This window comes from Orycteropus afer, unplaced genomic scaffold, assembly GCF_000298275.1.
Source record: "Orycteropus afer afer isolate SDZICR_OR568_19922 unplaced genomic scaffold, OryAfe1.0 scaffold00020, whole genome shotgun sequence".
Taxonomy (NCBI): Eukaryota; Metazoa; Chordata; class Mammalia; order Tubulidentata; family Orycteropodidae; genus Orycteropus; species Orycteropus afer.
Window position 1 is genome coordinate 675,162 of NW_006921607.1, and position 18,373 is coordinate 693,534.

Below are 18,373 nucleotides of genomic sequence, written 5' to 3' on the forward strand. Positions count from 1 at the left end.
AAAAAAAAAAAAAATAGCATGACATTTTTGCTTACTGCAGAGTTATCATAGGGAAGCAACCAAATGCCTAGCACTAGGTGAATGACTTAAAATGAAAAGAACTCCATCATGAACTACACCCATGAAATTTGTATGTTAAATAGGTACACAAACTAAAATATATGAAAATACATAAGCACAGGAAAGAGAGCATGCAATAAAGGTAAAAGTACTACTAAGATATTCAAATGAAAACATGTTTTTAACTACTGCAAGCTAACACAATGTCTTTTTAATTAAAAGAGAAACCTCTGCTCTACTTTTTAAGTTTCCTTTTTTAAAGCCACATGTTATCTATTTAAAAGAATAATTTCAAAGAGAATTTCTAAATAGGAATAAGCTATAAAGCTGCACCAACTGGATCCAAGTTCTCCTTCCCCAAGGGCAGCCCATTCTTGGTTCTTTCATAGCCCTGTACAATGCTGCTTGACCTGAATGCTACAAGGCAGCACTGTAAAGAAGCTGAAAGCACGAAGATGCAGCTCTGCTGAGCTGGAGGTACAGCCAGGGTGGGCACTCCTGTGCCCGCTCAGTCTTCTCCCTGTGTCAATGACTTCCTCTGGATTCCTTCCCAGAGATTCTAGAGCTCCACGATGAGCATGGCATCTAGATTCGGCAGCATTACCCACCATCACCACCCAACAGGCCCCATCATCTGGGATGCTGGCTGCTACTTTCCTGTACTTTCTCCTCAAAAGATAAAATTTTACTTCTAGATAGCAGCAGTGTTCATCTTCAGTAAGAAAGAAAAGCAAATGAGGTTAATTTACATTTAAAGACTTTTAACTCTGCATTGAACCAAACTCTACCCCATCTATCATTTAGGCACTATTCTGAGAAAACATCATACACAAGGTGGGGTCCACTTAGTAAATTCTGTAGTTATTTAAACGCAAAATATAAATTCTCAGAGCAACAAAAGAATTCTATGTCCCCTTACTTCATTAAGGGCACACATTCTTGCTATTGAGCCAATGTTGTTGGTGATGGTGATCAAAGTTGCTCTGGCGAGGTCCTCTTTACTGACAGCCTCTCGCTTCTCCTTGCTCATCATGTTTCCAAAGCTGTAGTGAAAAAAAGATGATTGCTCATTGCTAAAGCAAAGTAACATAGCCCAACAGAACTTGACTGTTCCTTTACTGAGACAAAACTAACTTCTAGGCAACACTGTTTAGACCTTCAAGTTTCTTATGATAGAACAATAGAGTATCTACTTAAAAAAAAAAAAAAAAAACAGCTTCAAAGAGCTCCTCCAAGTTCTGAATAAGCAGATGGCTTTCCTTCTGGTTACTACTGAAGTCTAGCTTTGGTGCTAGAAATTCACATTCAGTTGGATCTCACCAGACCCACTATAAGGCACCACTACTCCCTATGGAACCAGGAACAGTTCCAGGACACTTTTAATTCAGCTCTAGCTACTCAGAGGCTCATATTCATACCTGGTAAACTGCTTTATCAGAGCAAAGCAAAGTGTGGACAGCTGAGGCCCACAGTGAACTACTGAAGCATTTCAGAATTCCAGAAAAGGTAAAATGTTTCAAAGTACTTGGCAGCAGAACTGCTATGAACCAGAACCAGAACCAAACTCAACCAATTAGAAAAGGAAGTGTTACAAATGAGTGGAAGGTACCAACCAAAAGCTTTACTGTTACTGTGTGCCAATCAAGTCTATCCCAGTTCATAAGGTTTCTTAGCCTATAATCTTTACAGGAGCAGACCACCAGCTCTTTTCTCCCACAGAGCAGCTGGTGGATTCAAACTGCTGACCTTCTGTTTAGCAGCCAAGTGTTTAACCACTGTGCCACCAGGGTTCCACACAGCATTTACAAAGTGCTTAAAGTTTGTAAACAAGCAAGTACATATAAGTGCCTTGTCCATTATTAAAAACTATGTGCCCCAATATACACGTATACATTGTTGTTGTGTTGTTATTTGCCGTTGAGTCGGCCCCGACTCATAGCAACCCCTCCTTGGGTTTCCGAGGCAGTATCACTACGGAAGTAGGATTGCCCAACCTTCCTTCCGAGGAGTGGCTGGTGGGTTTGAACCGCCAGCCTTCTGGTTAGCCATCAAGTGCCTTAGGCACTATGCTACCAGAACTCCTATACATGTATACACATATACATATATATCAACTGTATTTCTATATACCAGCAATGAGCAATCCAAAATTAAATTTAAAAAAAAAAAAAAAGTCCATTTACAATAGCATAGAAGAGAATAAAATGCTTAGGAATATATTTAACAAAGGAAATCCAACACTTGAACACCAAAAATGACAAAACTGTTTAAATAAAGTAAAGCTCTAAATAAATGGAAAGACATCCATCTTCTTGGATCAGAAAACTTATTATCATTGTTAAGATGGAAATATTCTCCAAATTATTTACAGATACAACACAATCCCTATCAAAATCCCAGCTGCCTTTTTTGTAGACATTGACAAGCTGCTGCTAAAGTTTATATGGCAACCCAAGGGACCCAGAATAGCCAAAATAATCTTGAAAAAGAAGAAAAAATTTAGAAGAATCGTATTTTCCAATTTCAAAACATACACAAAGCTACAGTAATCAAAACAGTGTGGTACTGGCATAAGAACATTTGTGTAGCTAAATGGAACAGAATTCAGAATCCAAAAATAAACCCACACATTCAAGGACAACTGATTTTCAACAAGGGGTCCAAGACAATTCCATGAAGGAAAAACATGTTTTCAACAAATGGTGCTGAGACAACTGTGTATCTCTATGCCAGAAAGAATGAATTTGGACCCCCCTACCTCACATCATATGCAAAATGGTCATATGATCACTGACCTAAAATTTTAAAATTCTTAGAATAAAACACAGAAGTAAATCTTTGTTAGGCAGTGATTTTTTTATAATACCAAAAGCACAAGCAGTAATAAAGAAAGTACCTAAACAGACTTTATCAAAATTAAATACTTTTGTGCATCAAAGGACATTATCAAGGAAATGAAAAGAAAATCAATACAATCAATGAAAATACGTGCAAATTTTTTTTTATCTAATAAAGGACTTGTATCCAGAAAACGTAAATTACAACTCTTATAACTGAATTTTAAAAGACAAATAACTCAGTTTAAAAAAGGGCAAAGGATCTGAACAGACAATACTACAAAGATGACACAAAAAATGGCCAATAACGTAACATACTACACAAAAACATCATTCCACATCCTACTTTGGCGACTGGGATCTTAAAAGTTTGCAAGTGGCTATCTAGATGCAATGATAGGTCTCTCCTCATCCAGAGTGACAAAGAATGAAGAAAACCAAAGACACATGGAAAAATTAGTCCAAGCGACCGGTATACCATGCAATCCTCAGTCTATGCAACTATGAGACCAGAAGAACTAGATGGTGCCTGGCTACCACTGTCAACCACTCAGAGGGGGATCTATGTAGGAGATCCTGGACAGAGTGGGAGAACAATGTGGAGCAAAACTCAAAATCATTTAAAAAAAAAAAAAAGAGGGGGGGCCAGGTTTGCTGGTCTTATATAGCCTGGTGGAATCCCTAGACTATGGCTCCTAGCTGCCCTTCAAATCTGGAATTGAACCCATTCCTGTGGCTTCCAGCCAAACAAAAGACAGGCATATGAGTGAGCTGAATGTTTACATTAGGTGGATACACTCCTTAGAGAGATCAATCCTGGGAGAATTGAAGGGCTATCTATGTATGCACAGGAAGACAGCTCAGGGGGCAGGAATGCATGGGAGGGAAGGACACAGGGAAGAGGTGGCTATGGGGAGGAAAGCTGTTGCACTGTGGGAGATTACAGTCAATGTCATGAGACAAAGTGTATGTGAACTGCTGTATGGAAAATGAATGAAATGAATCACAATAAAATTAAAAAAAAAAAAAAAAAAAAGGCCAACAAGCACATGAAAAGATGTTCAATATCATCAGTTATTAACTTGTTGCTGTCAAAGGGATTCTAACTCATAGCAACCCTATAGAGCAGAGAACTGCCTCACTGGGTTTCTAAGGCTATAATCTTTATGGAAACAGACTGCTACATCTTTTTCCTGCTGCTAGTGGTTTTAAACTGCCTATCTTTCAGTTAGCAGCCAAGTGCTTTAAGTAGTGTACCACCAGGGCTCCTTCTCATCAGTCCTTAGGGATACACAAATTAAAATCACATCCATTAAGATGGCTAAAACCAAAAAGACTAATAATAACAAGTGTTGAGGAGAATGTGGAGGAATTGAAATACTCATACACTGCTGGTGGGATTGTAAAATGGTATAGCCACTTTGGGAAACAGTCTGGCAGTTCCTCAAAAGGTGAAGCACAGAGTTACCCTATTACCTAGTAATCCCACTCCTAGATATATATCCAACATATGGCCACATGAAGAGCTATACATGAATTTTCATAACAGTATTGATAATAACCAAAAAGTAGAAACAACCCAAATGTCCATCAACTGATAAATGGATATGTAAAATGTGGTATATATCCATCCAATGGAAAATTATTAAACAATAAAGTACTGACTCATAGTACATCATGGATGAACCTTGAGAACATGATGCTAAATCAAAGAAGGCACATATTGTATGACACTTTATATGACATGTCCAGACAGGCAAATGTACCAAACAGAAAGCAGATTAGTGTTTGCCAAGGACTAAGGATAAGGAGCAGGGCAATGATAGCTAATGGGTACAAGGTTTCTTTCTGGGATGATGAAAACGTTCTGAAATTAGATTATGGTAATGGTTGTACAAGCCTGAAAATATACTACCAGTTGCCATCGAGTCAGTCCAATTCAGGATGACCCCATGTATGTCAGAGTAGAACTGTACTCCACAGGGTTTTCAATGGCTGAGTTTTCAGAAGTACATCACCAGGTCTTTTTTCTGAGGCACTTCTGGGTGCATATGAACAACCAATCTTTCAGTTAACACAAAGCACATTAACCATCTGCACCTCCCAGGGACTCCATAAAAATACTAGAAACCACTAAATTGTCACTTTAAGAAAGTGACCTTTATTTGAGTATTTGAATTATATCTCAATAAAGTTGTTAAAAATTAAAAAAGAGATGGGCTCAATATTTAATATTTTATTTGTGTTTATTCTAGAACATATACATCCTCCTTACCTCGAAGCCACAGCCCAGCCCGGCAGTCCAAATCTCTCATAGTCCCCTCCATAAATGTCTCGTACTAGTTTATCTACTTTGGTGCTATCTCCACGAGATGCCATTTCAAGAGCTTCTTCAAATGTAGTACAGCCAGTAAGAAGACAGCAGAGACCAAAAAAGGTTCCTCCTCCAAGACTGTGATTACAATAAAAATGCAGTATTAGAACATCAACAACAACAACAACAAAGAAAAGAAGCCGATCAGTGCAACAGAAAGAGAACATTTACGACCCCCAAAACAATGTTCATACATACAGATGCCACCAGTAAAAAGTCAATGAATACAGACAGTAACAAGGTGCCTCTAAGACAAATACATATTCATGTGAGCCAACAAGCAAAGTGGCAAAACACTGGGCCCTTGTCCCCGGTGCAGTCTAGGTCTCTGCAGAATGTAAAGAGCCTCAGGTGCAGATTAGCCCATCCCGTGACCTGGGATCATGCTGTCACCTCCACCCTAACTCTCTCCAGGCCTATGCACTGAGTCATTCTCATCCAAGCACCTTCTCACTCTGGCTCCTCAGCCCCTCTACCCTACCACAACCCCTCCATTAATGTATTTTCTCCCCCAATATATTCCTCTCATTCTGCAACTCACACCTGTTTGAAAATGTTTATCCCATTCCCCAGTTCATTTTCCTCAAGTGAACAAGACAGATACCTTCTCACTTTCCACCTTACCTCACACCTCCCAGACTACCCTTCCCAATCCATTTTCTATCAGTATCTCAATTTCTAGATCTCACACCATCCCTTGGCTATGTGTGTGTACATACATACAAAGTTTGTGGGACTCTGCCTTGCCTTCTCAGAGGTACTACCTAGTAGCAGTTTTAGTTAGCCTATATATAACATATCATGAACTATCTAAGGGCAAGGACTATAAGGTCAGTGAGTCTGCTGATATTTTGTAACTACGGTAACAAAATCTTGAGCATTAAGGGTATTAAGCAATAGGTCATGAAATAAGTTTTCAAAGAGACAACATTTGTTTGCATAATCCTAGAATTAAAGCTTTCACATAAATTTAACATGGTCTTAAAGACGTAGTTACAGAAACCACTTGAAAACTCAGTTTTAACCTATTATGATATTACTAATAAACAATGACTTTTCAATAAGAGACCTACCTGGTACCTGTGACTCGCTTGTAATTATCTTTGGAATATACCGCTAAGATGCTGACCCCTGAGCCAATGTTCACCAGAAGCAGAGGATAAGGATTTTTCAGATCAAATGGTAACTTCTGACATTTTTCAGAATCAGCAGGATTTTCAAAGTAATAGCACTGTGATCGTCCATTGAATCCAACTGAGTCAATATATAAAATCCCTTTTATTAAGCAATCTAGTTCATCAAGCTTGCGAAGCTGAAGATCACCTATCTGTAATGAAATAAGAACATATTCAGACTTTTTTTAACAAACTAAAAATTCCATTTACCAGACATCCCCCATACATGAAACAGACCAAAAAAGCACTTATAGATGTGTATTACTTGTGTGTGCATGTTTTATAAACAGACTTGGCAATAAAGACCATAGGGCAAACTAACACTCCCACAGCCCAAATACACACTATACAAATCATAGCAGCAGCTAGAGAGATATGCCCCCCCCCCAAAAAAAAAAACCCACAAGTGAGCTTTTATCAACTAGTCAGCTGCTATCAGGGAAAATGAGGCAGGTACCCAGCTGAGTTCACATCCTTATCAGAAAGCAGATTCCAGGAAATCCAAGTGATGTGAGCACACAGTGGGAGCCACAAGGACTCTGATATCTACCTTCCAAAAGATCATCTTCAAACCCTTGGAACAGTAACAAAATAAACCACATTTTATTATTCAAAATAATTTGAAGCCAATGGGCTGAAGTGTCCAATGACAAGAGAAGATTTTTGTTATCTAAACTGGTTACAGTATCTTGGGAAAGGTGGGGGGCATTTTAGCCGTACTGAAATTTAAATGATTTTTATCAGTTTAATTCTATGAAAACAATAAAGTATTGTTCATATTATGGAACACCATACAATTAACAATGACAAGTATCCTTACCCCTGCAAAAATGACAATGATCAAAAAAACAGAAACAACAAATGCTGGCGACACTGTGACTCTTATCCACTGCTGGTAAGATTGTAAAATGTGACAACCACTATGGAAAATGGTATGATGCTTCCTCAAAAAGCTAGAAATAGAAATACCTTATGATCCAGCAATCCCATTCCTAGGTACACATCTTAGAGAAATAAGAGTAGCAGCACGAATGGATATATGCACACCCATATTCACTGCAATATTATTCACAATAGCAAAAAGATGGAAACAACCTAAGTCTCTATCAATGGATGATTTGATAAACAAAATGTGGTATATATATACAGTGTACTACTATGCAACTATAAAGAATAATGATAAGTCCACGATACATCTTATGTAACATGGATGAATCTGGAGGACATGCTAAGTGAAATAAAGTAATTACAAAAGGACAAATAATCTATGATTATCACTTTTATAAAAAGTCAAGAATAGGTTTACACATAGAAATCTGTGCTCTCTGAGGATACCAGGGATGGAAGGGGGAGGACAGAGATAGCAGACACATGTTAATTCTGGCAAGGGAAAGGCAATTTACACTACAAGAAAGTCAGAATAATATGACCAAGGTAAATGAAGACACTGAGATTCACAAGAATAAAGGACAACTATAGTAAATAGTTGACTGCTAACCAGAAGGCTGGAGGTTCAAACCCACCAGCCACTGCTGGGAAGGAAGGCTGGGCAACCTACTTCCATAGTGATACTGCCTTGGAAACCCAAGGAGGGGTCACTATGAGTCGGGTCTGACTAGACAGCACATAACAACAACAACATAGTAAATGCTATAATACATACAATTCTGCAACAATAACCAAAAATTTGTGAGTGGCTATATAGGTAGTTATGTGTGCTATAGATTAGGCAGTGTTTCATTCTGTAGTACATAGGTGTCACTGTGAGTCAAAGCCAACTCAACAGCACCTAACAACAACATGTATGTGATACAGGTAAGGGAGGGTGCATGGGAGTACATGCACATGTATGTAGGTACAGTTGTGGGTATCTGTAGATACACAGTTATATGTACTATATAAATGTTCCTATATATAATAGGGGAGCTCTGGTAGCATAGTGACTAAGGCACTTGACTGCTAACCAGAAGGCTGGCGGTTCAAACCCACCAGCCACTCCTCGGAAGGAAGGTTGGGCAATCCTACTTCCGTAGTGATACTGCCTCGGAAACCCAAGGAGGGGTCGCTATGAGTCAGGGCTGACTCGACGGCACATAACAACAACAACAACAACAATATATAATAGAGCACACACGGGGGGACAATCATGGAAAATTCTTAGGCATATCAAACACCTCATGGGACTGAGGTTACCAGGCTTGCAGGCTAAGGATAATAGTTTTGGGGGACATCTAGGTCAATTGGCATAACATAGTTCATCAAGATAATGCTCCATCCTAGTTTGCTAAGTAACATCCGGGGTCTTAAAAGCTTACAAGTAGTCATCTAAGATACAACTACTGGTCTCTTCCCATCTGGAACAAAAGAGAATGAAATGAAGGAAACGAAAGACTCAAGGAAGCAAAAGACTCAAGAAAGCAATTAGTCCCCAGGACTAATGGCCCACATGAACCACAGCCTCCCCTAGCCTGAGACCAGAAAAATCAAATGCCTGGTAGTGGTGCCTGGCTACCACTAACAACAACTGTGACTAGGGAACACAACAGAAGGTCCTAGTTAGAATGGTAGAAAAATGTAGAACAAAACTCAAATTCACAAAGAACAACACACTCACTAGTGTGATAGAGACTGGTAGCACCCCCAAGATTAGCACCCTAAGACACCCTTTTAACCTGGAACTAAAGCCACGTCTAAAGGCCACCCTTCATCCAAATAAAAGATTGGTTTATAAAATAAACAATAACACCTGTGAGGAATGTGCTCCTTAGATCAACTACACAAAGCCAAGCAAGCAACATTAGCCCAAAAGCAAAGATGAGAAGGCAAGGAGGAGCAGGCAATCTGGAGGGATGGAAACAGGGAGAGTGCTGACACATTGTGAGGATAGCAACCAAAGTCACAGAAGAGTTTGTGGATAAACTGTCAAAAACTAATTTGCTATGTCAACTTTCACCTAAAACACAAGATGTTTAAATATATATATATATGTGTGTGTGTGTGTGTGTGTGTGTGTATATATATGTGTGTGTGTGTGTGTGTGTGTGTATATATATATATATAATCTTAAGTACTAAAGTGGAAAGAACTCTAAAACATGTTTTTAGTCAAAAAATGTGAGAAAAATTTTATAAAATATCTAATTTGCCTATTTTTATAAAACCATGTTTAAAAGCACATATGTGTCATACAGTCATGCACCAAAAACCAAATAAACCAAATCCACTGCCATCGAGTCAATTCCAACTCCTAGCAACCCCCACAGAGTTTCTAAGGCAGTATGTATTTATAGAAGTAGATTGCCCCGTCGTCCTTCCACGGAGTGGCTGGTGGGACTGAAACGCCAACCTTCTGGTTAGCAGTCAAATGCCTTAGGCACTGCACCACCAGTTATGCATAAAAAATGTTAAAAAGGTACATAAATTGAACAGTGATGCTTTGGAGAGACTTTAAAAGGAGCTTCTATACTTCACTCTATGAACGTCTAACCTATTTGAATGCTTACAAGCATATACAGGCAGTCCCAATGAGATTCGTTCCTAAGTATGTCTTTCAGATTTGTATGCGAGCCGGAACAGGTGCACACAGTTCTTATTTAGCCTTACTTTAGTGCAAGAAAAGGCTTCCTTTTTAATGACTTAAAAACTGCAAGTGGAGATGACTGTGATAATGAATTTGTTGCAAGCAGGGGTGGGTTCAGTCTTTTGACAGTAAGAGCAAATTTACATAAACATAAAACAGATTTTGAGCTGAAACAGCACTACCCCACTCAAAGATGCCGCTCACGTACAGCAGTGGCCCCCACTCAAGGATAATGGCCAACCACACCACTTTGAATCTGTGCAGCTCTCCACGTCCTGCCAATAATTCAATCTCAAGCATCAGGCTCCTGACAGGGCTCACTGCACCTCTCCCGAGTCTCTCATTTTCCATAGCTTTCACCCATAATTCCTCCTGTTCGGGTTACTGTGACAAATCACCCAAACTGTAAAAACTGAAGCCTGTTCCTGTTTCACTTCCTTGGCAATGACAGAACCAGTGTGAATCAGTATGAAGCCCTCTTAAAAGGACAAATAGGAGTTGTCCTTAAGTCAGATATCTGCAACCTGGGGACTGCCTATATACTCAATATTATATGACAAGTACCTCAACCCCTAAAGCACCTGTTCACAGCCGCGTTTGGCCCTGCAGGTTTCCCCCCTTATGTCTAATTCAAGTCCCATGTGATTATACTTACACTCAATTTATTCTGATCCACAGCAGAGATGGTAAATTAAAAACATAACTTCACTTCAATCCTTTATTAATTAATCCCTAATTAAGCATATTAAGTCATGGGCAAAAAATGGAGGAAAGCGGATATTAAGTCACCTTTCTACTGACCAAACCCCACCACTTTTTAAGTGTTCACCACTGTCCTTATTTCCTGCCTTCCATGCCAACACGAATTAAATGTTGATATCTTGAATCTCAATCTGCCAGCATTTTAATTTCTGAGCCAAATCATTTTCCACTGGTGGTCTACTGAAATCCAAGTAGTTTTGTGCCATTATATGTCAGAAAATTGATTTCTCCATTTACCCTCTCCATAATTATCCTTAAGTGCCCTGCTGTACTGATGCTCCCAATGACTCTTAAACTGGTTGATATATTTAGATGACTGAATTCTTACATAATTTCACCATCCCGTTACCCAGTAAATGTAGCACCAACAACAAACTCAAAAGTGTGAGAAAATCTAATTTACGTGTAAAAAGAAACATGGTAACTCAGTATTTTAAAACATATTTCACTGTGGTTTTATTAAATATCAGTCACTCCTAATGCACAAAAATGATTTGACTTTAACTGTTTTCAAGGATAGATGGTGGTGGTGGTGGCTGCCATCAAGTCAAATCTGACTCATGACGACCCCATGTATGTCAAAGCAGAAACATACTCCGAAGGGCATTCCAAGGCTGATATGTCAGAAGCAGATCCATAGGCCTTCCACCCCCTCCCCCAGGTGCCTCTGGATGGACTCAAATTGCCAACCTTTCCGTCAGCAGCTGAGTGCATTAACCATTGTACCAGCCAAGGATACCTTTCAATGAACCTCCGCTAACAGCCAGAATAGCTTCCAAATATGTTACAAAGGGCACATCTACAGGGTTCTGCAAATAAAGGTTTTCTCCCTTACCTATTAATTATGGTCCAGAGTCCACAAAGGCTTCTACGAAGGAGGAAAACCTTTCCTCCTGCTACCTCTCCCTTTATTCACAGGTAGAAGGGAAACTGCTGAAAACTAACCACCAAGGAAAATTCAAGCAGAAGATATAAAACCTTGTTAGATAATATATTTGAATTATGTGTTATAATTATTATGGTCAATTATGGGAGAAAGAAGGAGCCCTAGTGGCACAGTGGTTAAATGCTCAACTGCTAACGAAAAGGTTGGTGGTTCGAACCCACCAGCCACTCCCAGGGAGAAAGATATGGCACACTGCTTCTGTAAAGATTACAGCCTTGGAAACCCTACAGGGCAGTTCTACTCTGTCTTGTAGGGTCACTATAAGTCAGAATTGACACCAGTGGGTCTGGTTTTTGGTTTTTTGTTTATGAGGGAAAGGGGATAGAGGACAAGAAAAGAAGGCAGATAAGGTCACAAGCCATACAATGACACACACAAAAAAAGGCAGACATGGTGAACAACAAAGACAGAACCTCCACCAGACTAATATTCTCATCTGGTAGCATTAAAAACATGGTCACCCATAACATTTTAAATCTAAATCCATACTGCAGCCTGCAGGTCAAGGTCTTATCCACCTCACATGTCCGTTCTCTTACGCATCTCCAATCTATTCCCAAAGGATTTAGCACCACTGCCTTGCTCACTGCAGCCAGTCAGACAGACTCTGAAACTTACCCTTGAACGGAGAGTAGCTAAAGCAAATGGTAGAATCAACAACATAAAAAAGCTGACAGATTTCAAAGAGCAGCTCAAGAAGACAAAATCAATTATTATAATTAAATGTGCAAAGACCTGGAGTTAGAAAACCAAAATGGAAGAACATGCTTGGCACTTCTCAAGCTGAAAGAACTGAGGAAAAAATTTAAGCCTCGAATTGCGATACTGAAAGATTCCATGGGCAATATGTTGAATGATGCAGGAAACATCAAAAGAAGATGAATGGGATACACAGTCATTATACCAAAAAGAACTGGTAGATGATCATCCATTTCAGAAGGTGGCATATCATCAAGAACTAAAGGTACTAAAGGAAGAAGTCAAAGCTGCACTGAAGGAATCGGTGAAGAACAAGGCTCCACGAACTGAGGAAACACTGAGATATTTCAACAAATGGATGCCACACTGGAGGCACTCCCTCAGCTATGCCAAGAGATTTGGAAGACAGCTACCTGGGCAACTAACTGGAAGAGATCCATATTTGTACCCATTCCAAAGAAAGCTGATCTCACAGAATGTGGAAATTATCAAACAATATCATTGATATCACACGCAAGTAAAATCTTGCTGAAGGTAATTCAAAAATGGTTGCAGAAGTTTTTGACAGATAACTTTCAGAAAGGCAAGCTGGATTCAGAAGGGGATGTGGAGTGAGGAATATCAAAGATAATGTCAGATGGATCTTGGCTGAAAACAAAGAATACCAGAAAGATGTCTACTTGTGTTTTATTGACTATGCAAAGGCATTCAATTGTGTGGATCATAACAAATTGTGGATAACACTGAGAAGAATGGGAATTCCTGAACACTTAAATTTACTTATGAGGAACCTGTACACAGACCAGGAGGCTGTCATTCAAACAGAACAAGGGGATATTGCATGGTTTAAAACCAAGAAGGGAGTGTGTCAGGGTTGTATCCTTTCCCCATACTCATCCAATCTGTATGCTGAGCAAATAATCTGAGAAGCTGGACTATATGAAGAAGAATGTGGCATCAGGATTGGAGGAAGGCTCATTAACAACTGAAGATACACAAACGACACAACTTTGCTTGCTGAAAGTGAGGATGACTTGAAGCACTTACTGATGAAGATTAAAGACTACAGTCTACAGTATGGATTCCATCTCAATATAAAGAAAACAAAGATCCTCACAACTGGACCATTAAGCAGCATCACGATAAATGGAGAAACAACTGAAGTTGTCAAAGATTTCATATTACTTGGTTCCACAATCAACACCAATGGAAGCAGCAGTCAAGATATCATACGATGTCTTTCACAAGGCAAATCTGCTGCAAAATACTTTTAAAGTGCTGAGGAGCAAAGATACCTCCTTGAAGACTAAAATGCACCTAACCCAAGCCATGGTGTTTTCAATTGGTTCATTTGCATGTGAGAGCTGGACAATGAATAGGAAGACCAAAGAAAAGTTGATACTTTTGATTTGTGGTATTGATGAAGAATGCTCAAAGTACCACAGACTGCTAAAAGAACAAATCTATCCTGGAAGAAGTGCAGCCAGAATGCTCCTTGGAAGCAAGGATGGACAAACTTCATCTCACCTACTTTGGTCATGTTTTCAGAAGGATGTCATGCTTGGTAAAGTGGAGAATCAACAAAAAAGGGGAAGACCCTCAACAAGATGGAATGACACAGTGGCTGCAGCTATGAGCTCAGGTACAGTAGGGATCATGAGGCTGGTATAGGACCCAGCAGTGTTTCATTCTGTTGTACATAAGGTTGTTATGAGTCAGAGACGACTCAACGGCACATAACAACAATAACTAACAAGTCTTGCTCATAGATGTCGAATGAATGAAAACAAAATCAAATCTGGCCTCTGGGGCCAGACAGGATCTAAAAACTCTGGTTAATATGTGTGCACATCAGAAGGCATTCAAGGAGAGGAGGGCCTGCTGTCAGCCCTCTCAGACTAGCCCTGAAGTCTGAACAGCAATACTTCTGACCAGCCTTCTTATTCTATTTAGTGAACCTGACAGGAAAAAACTGAGGTCAAGAAAAATTATGTGGTAGACAAGAGACTGGAAACAATTTTATAACATGAAATTACGTGACCTTTTAAAAATTATTTTTCAATCTCATTCCAAGATTTAATGATGTTGTTCCTAATAGAGTTCTTTACTCTGCTTATCCCAGACTCAATTTTAGTTTTAATAATAAAAGAACACAAAATGCTGTTTTTAGTGGTTGTGAATCTCACCAACACACTGAAGTGGGCAAAAAAAAAAAAAAAAAAAAACTATACAATGATCTCTACATGGTTAATTCCTAATTATCACTAATTTATATCTAAACTTAGTTTGAGTCAAGAAAACTGAAGTTCCATTAGAGGTGGAAATGATTCCACCAATCCTGCTATTGGTATTATGTTTCACAATTAGATTACCATAAATTGTATATAAGCTAAAGAATGCATACTGTGAGAAAATCCTGCTCAAATTTGTACGCTCCACCTCCAGTAGCACAAAAGACAGTGTGGAGACTCGAGAAGTTTTTATCTCTGCCCATTTGAATAAAAGCAGGCATGTCATGAGTGGGAAAGCGTATAAAGTGCAGATTGCCTTTGCGTCCACACAGAGTCAGGTCCTTCAGCTCAAGGTGCACATCCCGGATGCCCGTGGACCCATAAGCCACATTGGAGGTCAGGTACTTCCGAATACTTTTAAGACTTTCCACTTCTTCCTCCTCTTCTTCAGCAGTGATATCTTTGGGTTCAAAATAAACCAGCTTGACCAGGGTTCCACCAATATCCAAGCCAAACCATGGAAAAACTAAACGGGAAAGGAAAAAAAAAAGTCAGAACGGCTTTTTTTCTAAAAACTGCAAGTTTACACTTAATAAATAGACTTGCAATGTAATTCACATTCTGTGGTTTTCAAGGGACATAATTACAAATAGAAAAGTTTATGGGAAAAGGGGTATGATTCTGTCCAATTTGTGTGTTGAAAAAAAATTTTTTTTCCAATTTAAAAAACTAGGACAAAGATCAAAAAGAAAAATATCAGAATAGTGAATCAACCTAACCCTCTTGCAGACAAGCCCACATTGTTCAGTAAAATATTAAAGTAACAAAATGACTAACCATAAACCTCAACACTGAAAAAGAAAAAAAAGACTGAAAATAATCTCCATCCTTCCCACTGGCTTAAAGGAATAATAAGACTTTTCTGAGCTCGTCAATATATCTTAAACTAGGCCAAAATAAACTATCCAATTATCTCTGTATGGCAATTTCCAAACCCTGTGTAACATATTTCCAATGATCAATTTTGCTCTCAAAAAGTGATATACTAAAGATAAAAGGTTTTAATTAAACTTTACCATCTGTTCTAAAAAAAAATCCTTTCAAAAATTGCTTCAGGAGATTAGATCAAGATGGACTGTATGTCATTCTAGGGTGAGAGTTTACATTTCTCATGAGTTCCCAGCATTTGACTGCTAACCAGAAGGTTGGCTGTTCAAGCCCACAAGCTACTCCGAGGACGGAAAATGGAACAATCTACTTCCATAAGGATTTACAACCTTGGAAACCCAGTGGGGGTTGCTATGAGACACAATCAACTTGATGACAGTGGGTTGTGGTTTTTTTGTTTGTTTGTTTTTTGGTTTTTTTTTTAAATAACCATTGCTGCTGATCCAGGGACCACACTATGAGAACCACTGATCTGGAAGAATGGATGAATGAAATGTATGTAAATCTGGTGAGATGTGGATTAAAAGAATTCTGGATGGTATTTTTAAAAAAAAAAAAGATTGTTTAGACCCCTTCCCACCCTAAATTCTAGAAATGATTGAAGATATAGATTTGGTATATTATTGTCTAAAATAATTCTGAGAAACAAAGAATGGTATATTATCAAAGAACTAGACAGACAGAGGCAGTTAACTGTCCAAATCTAAAATGAAAAAACAGACCCACTGCCTACAGACAATTCTGACTCATAGTGACTGTGGTAGTTCAGTTCGTGTGTCAACTTGGCTGGGCCTGGTTGAGTTGCTGGGCAGCTGGATGTAGTATTCCCCATGATGAGACTGGTAATCAACTCCATGGTGGAATCTACTGTGAGCAGCTGAGTAGCTGCCTTAGGGATGTGGTCTGCTTCCTGTATATAAGCAGAAGCCTTGGGGAATGGTGTCTAGTTTATGGCACACTTGGACCCTGCATGTCACCGTGTCATTGTACAGCACCCTGCCATGCTCTGCCAACCTTGGGACTTACAATGGACTTAACTTAATGGCCGGCACTGTGGTTTGGTAGCATTGGGACTGTGCCTTTTTATCTGTCAACCTTGGGTTTGTCAGCCTCAGCAGCTAGCAGCTGTCTGAGTAAAGAAACGCCTCTAGCTCCAGTGGGCCAGGAGCAGGAGGCAGAGCTGGACCCCAAGGTTGAGGGGCTTTCACCCAGCCCCTAGAGCCTGGTACTTTGAACTTGGACTTAAAGCCTCCAAACTGTAAGAGAATAAACTCCTGTTAGTTAAGGCCATCCTAATTATGGTATATTCCTGTCAGAGAGGCACTAGGTAACCAGAACAGTGACCATCAAGTAGAACTGCCTCCATAGTAAATGTCCAGATCTCTCAAAAGAGGAATGCTATAAAAACTGGAACAGCTATTACAGTAGGAAAAAAGAGCTCTGGTAGTACTGTGGTTAAGGCATTAGGCTGCTAACCAAAAGGTCGCCAGTTCAAACCCACCAACCATTCTGTGGGAGAAAGATGGGGCAATCTGATTCCAAGAAGATTCACACAGCCTTGGAACCCTATGAGGCAGTTCTACCCTGTTCTACAGGGTTGCTATGAGTCAGAATAGACTCAATGGCAAGGGGATTATGGCAGTAGGGGGAGCATATGGGAGTGCTCCATTCAAACTGTAGTCAAGGGTGGCTGCCATGGAGAAACAGGAGCAGGCTCAGGTCAGTCATGGGTGCTCTAGTGGCCAAATGCATTTGGCACAACTGGGCAAGTCAGCCACTACCCTCTACTAACTCAATCTCCACCTTCAACCACAAAAAGCAAACTCTGAGTGAGCAGAGGCATTAAATCAGAATGGACCCAGGAGGCTGCTATTACCCAGAAGGAAGGAGAGTCCTTATATCCCACATCTGACTACACATCCTATCACTCTCCTACTCCATCCGGATAGACTGGTAAACAGAATGGGCATCACTGTAAAGATGATCACTACCAACTATAATCACCAAAGAAGAAATCAACACCTCCAAAACAAGGACCCAAATATCTGAAGAAAGAGTTGCAGGAGCAGAGAGGAGACTTTAAAAAGGGGAGTTAAACTACAACTATATGCTTGATATTATAGAGAACACTGCAAAGAAGGGGAATTCAAGAACATTTAACTGTGCTCATAAGAAATGTGTACATAGACCAAAAGGCTGTCATTCAAAAAGAACAAGGGGATACTACACGGTTTAAAATCAGGAAGGATGTGTGTCAAGGTTGTATCCTTTCACCATATTTATTTAATCTGTGTGCTGAGCAAGTAATTCGAGAAGCTGGACTACATGAAGAACAACACAGGATCAGGATTGGGGGAAGAACCATAAACAACCTGCAATATGCAGATAACACAACCTTGCTTGCTGAAAGTAAAGATGACTTGAAGCACTTACTGATGAAGATTAAAGACTACCATCTGCAGTATGGATTACACCTCAACATGAAGAAAATGAAAATCCTCACAACTGAACCAATAAGCAACATCATGATAAGTGGAGAAGAGATTAAAGTTGGCAGAGATTTCATTTTACTTGGATCCACAGTCAACACCTATGGAAACAGCAGTCAGGAAATCAGATGTATTGCACCGGGCAAATCTGCTGCAAAAGACCTCTTTAAAGTGTTAAGAAACAAAGATGTCACTTTGAAGACTAAAGTGTGCCTAACCCAAAGCATGGTACTGGGCAGTGTTTTGTTGTGCTGTACATAAGAGTCACTATGA

General features: G+C 39.5%; 1 protein-coding gene across 1 annotated transcript in view; it reads right to left on the reverse strand.

Moving 5' to 3' along the window:
- Positions 1-18,373, reverse strand: part of PANK2 (pantothenate kinase 2) — a 59,428-nt gene that overhangs the window by 12,618 nt on the left and 28,437 nt on the right. The window contains 4 exon segments of the mRNA XM_042783588.1: positions 980-1,103; positions 5,173-5,349; positions 6,345-6,598; positions 14,837-15,189. Of these exon segments, the coding sequence (XP_042639522.1) occupies positions 980-1,103; positions 5,173-5,349; positions 6,345-6,598; positions 14,837-15,189 (908 nt within the window).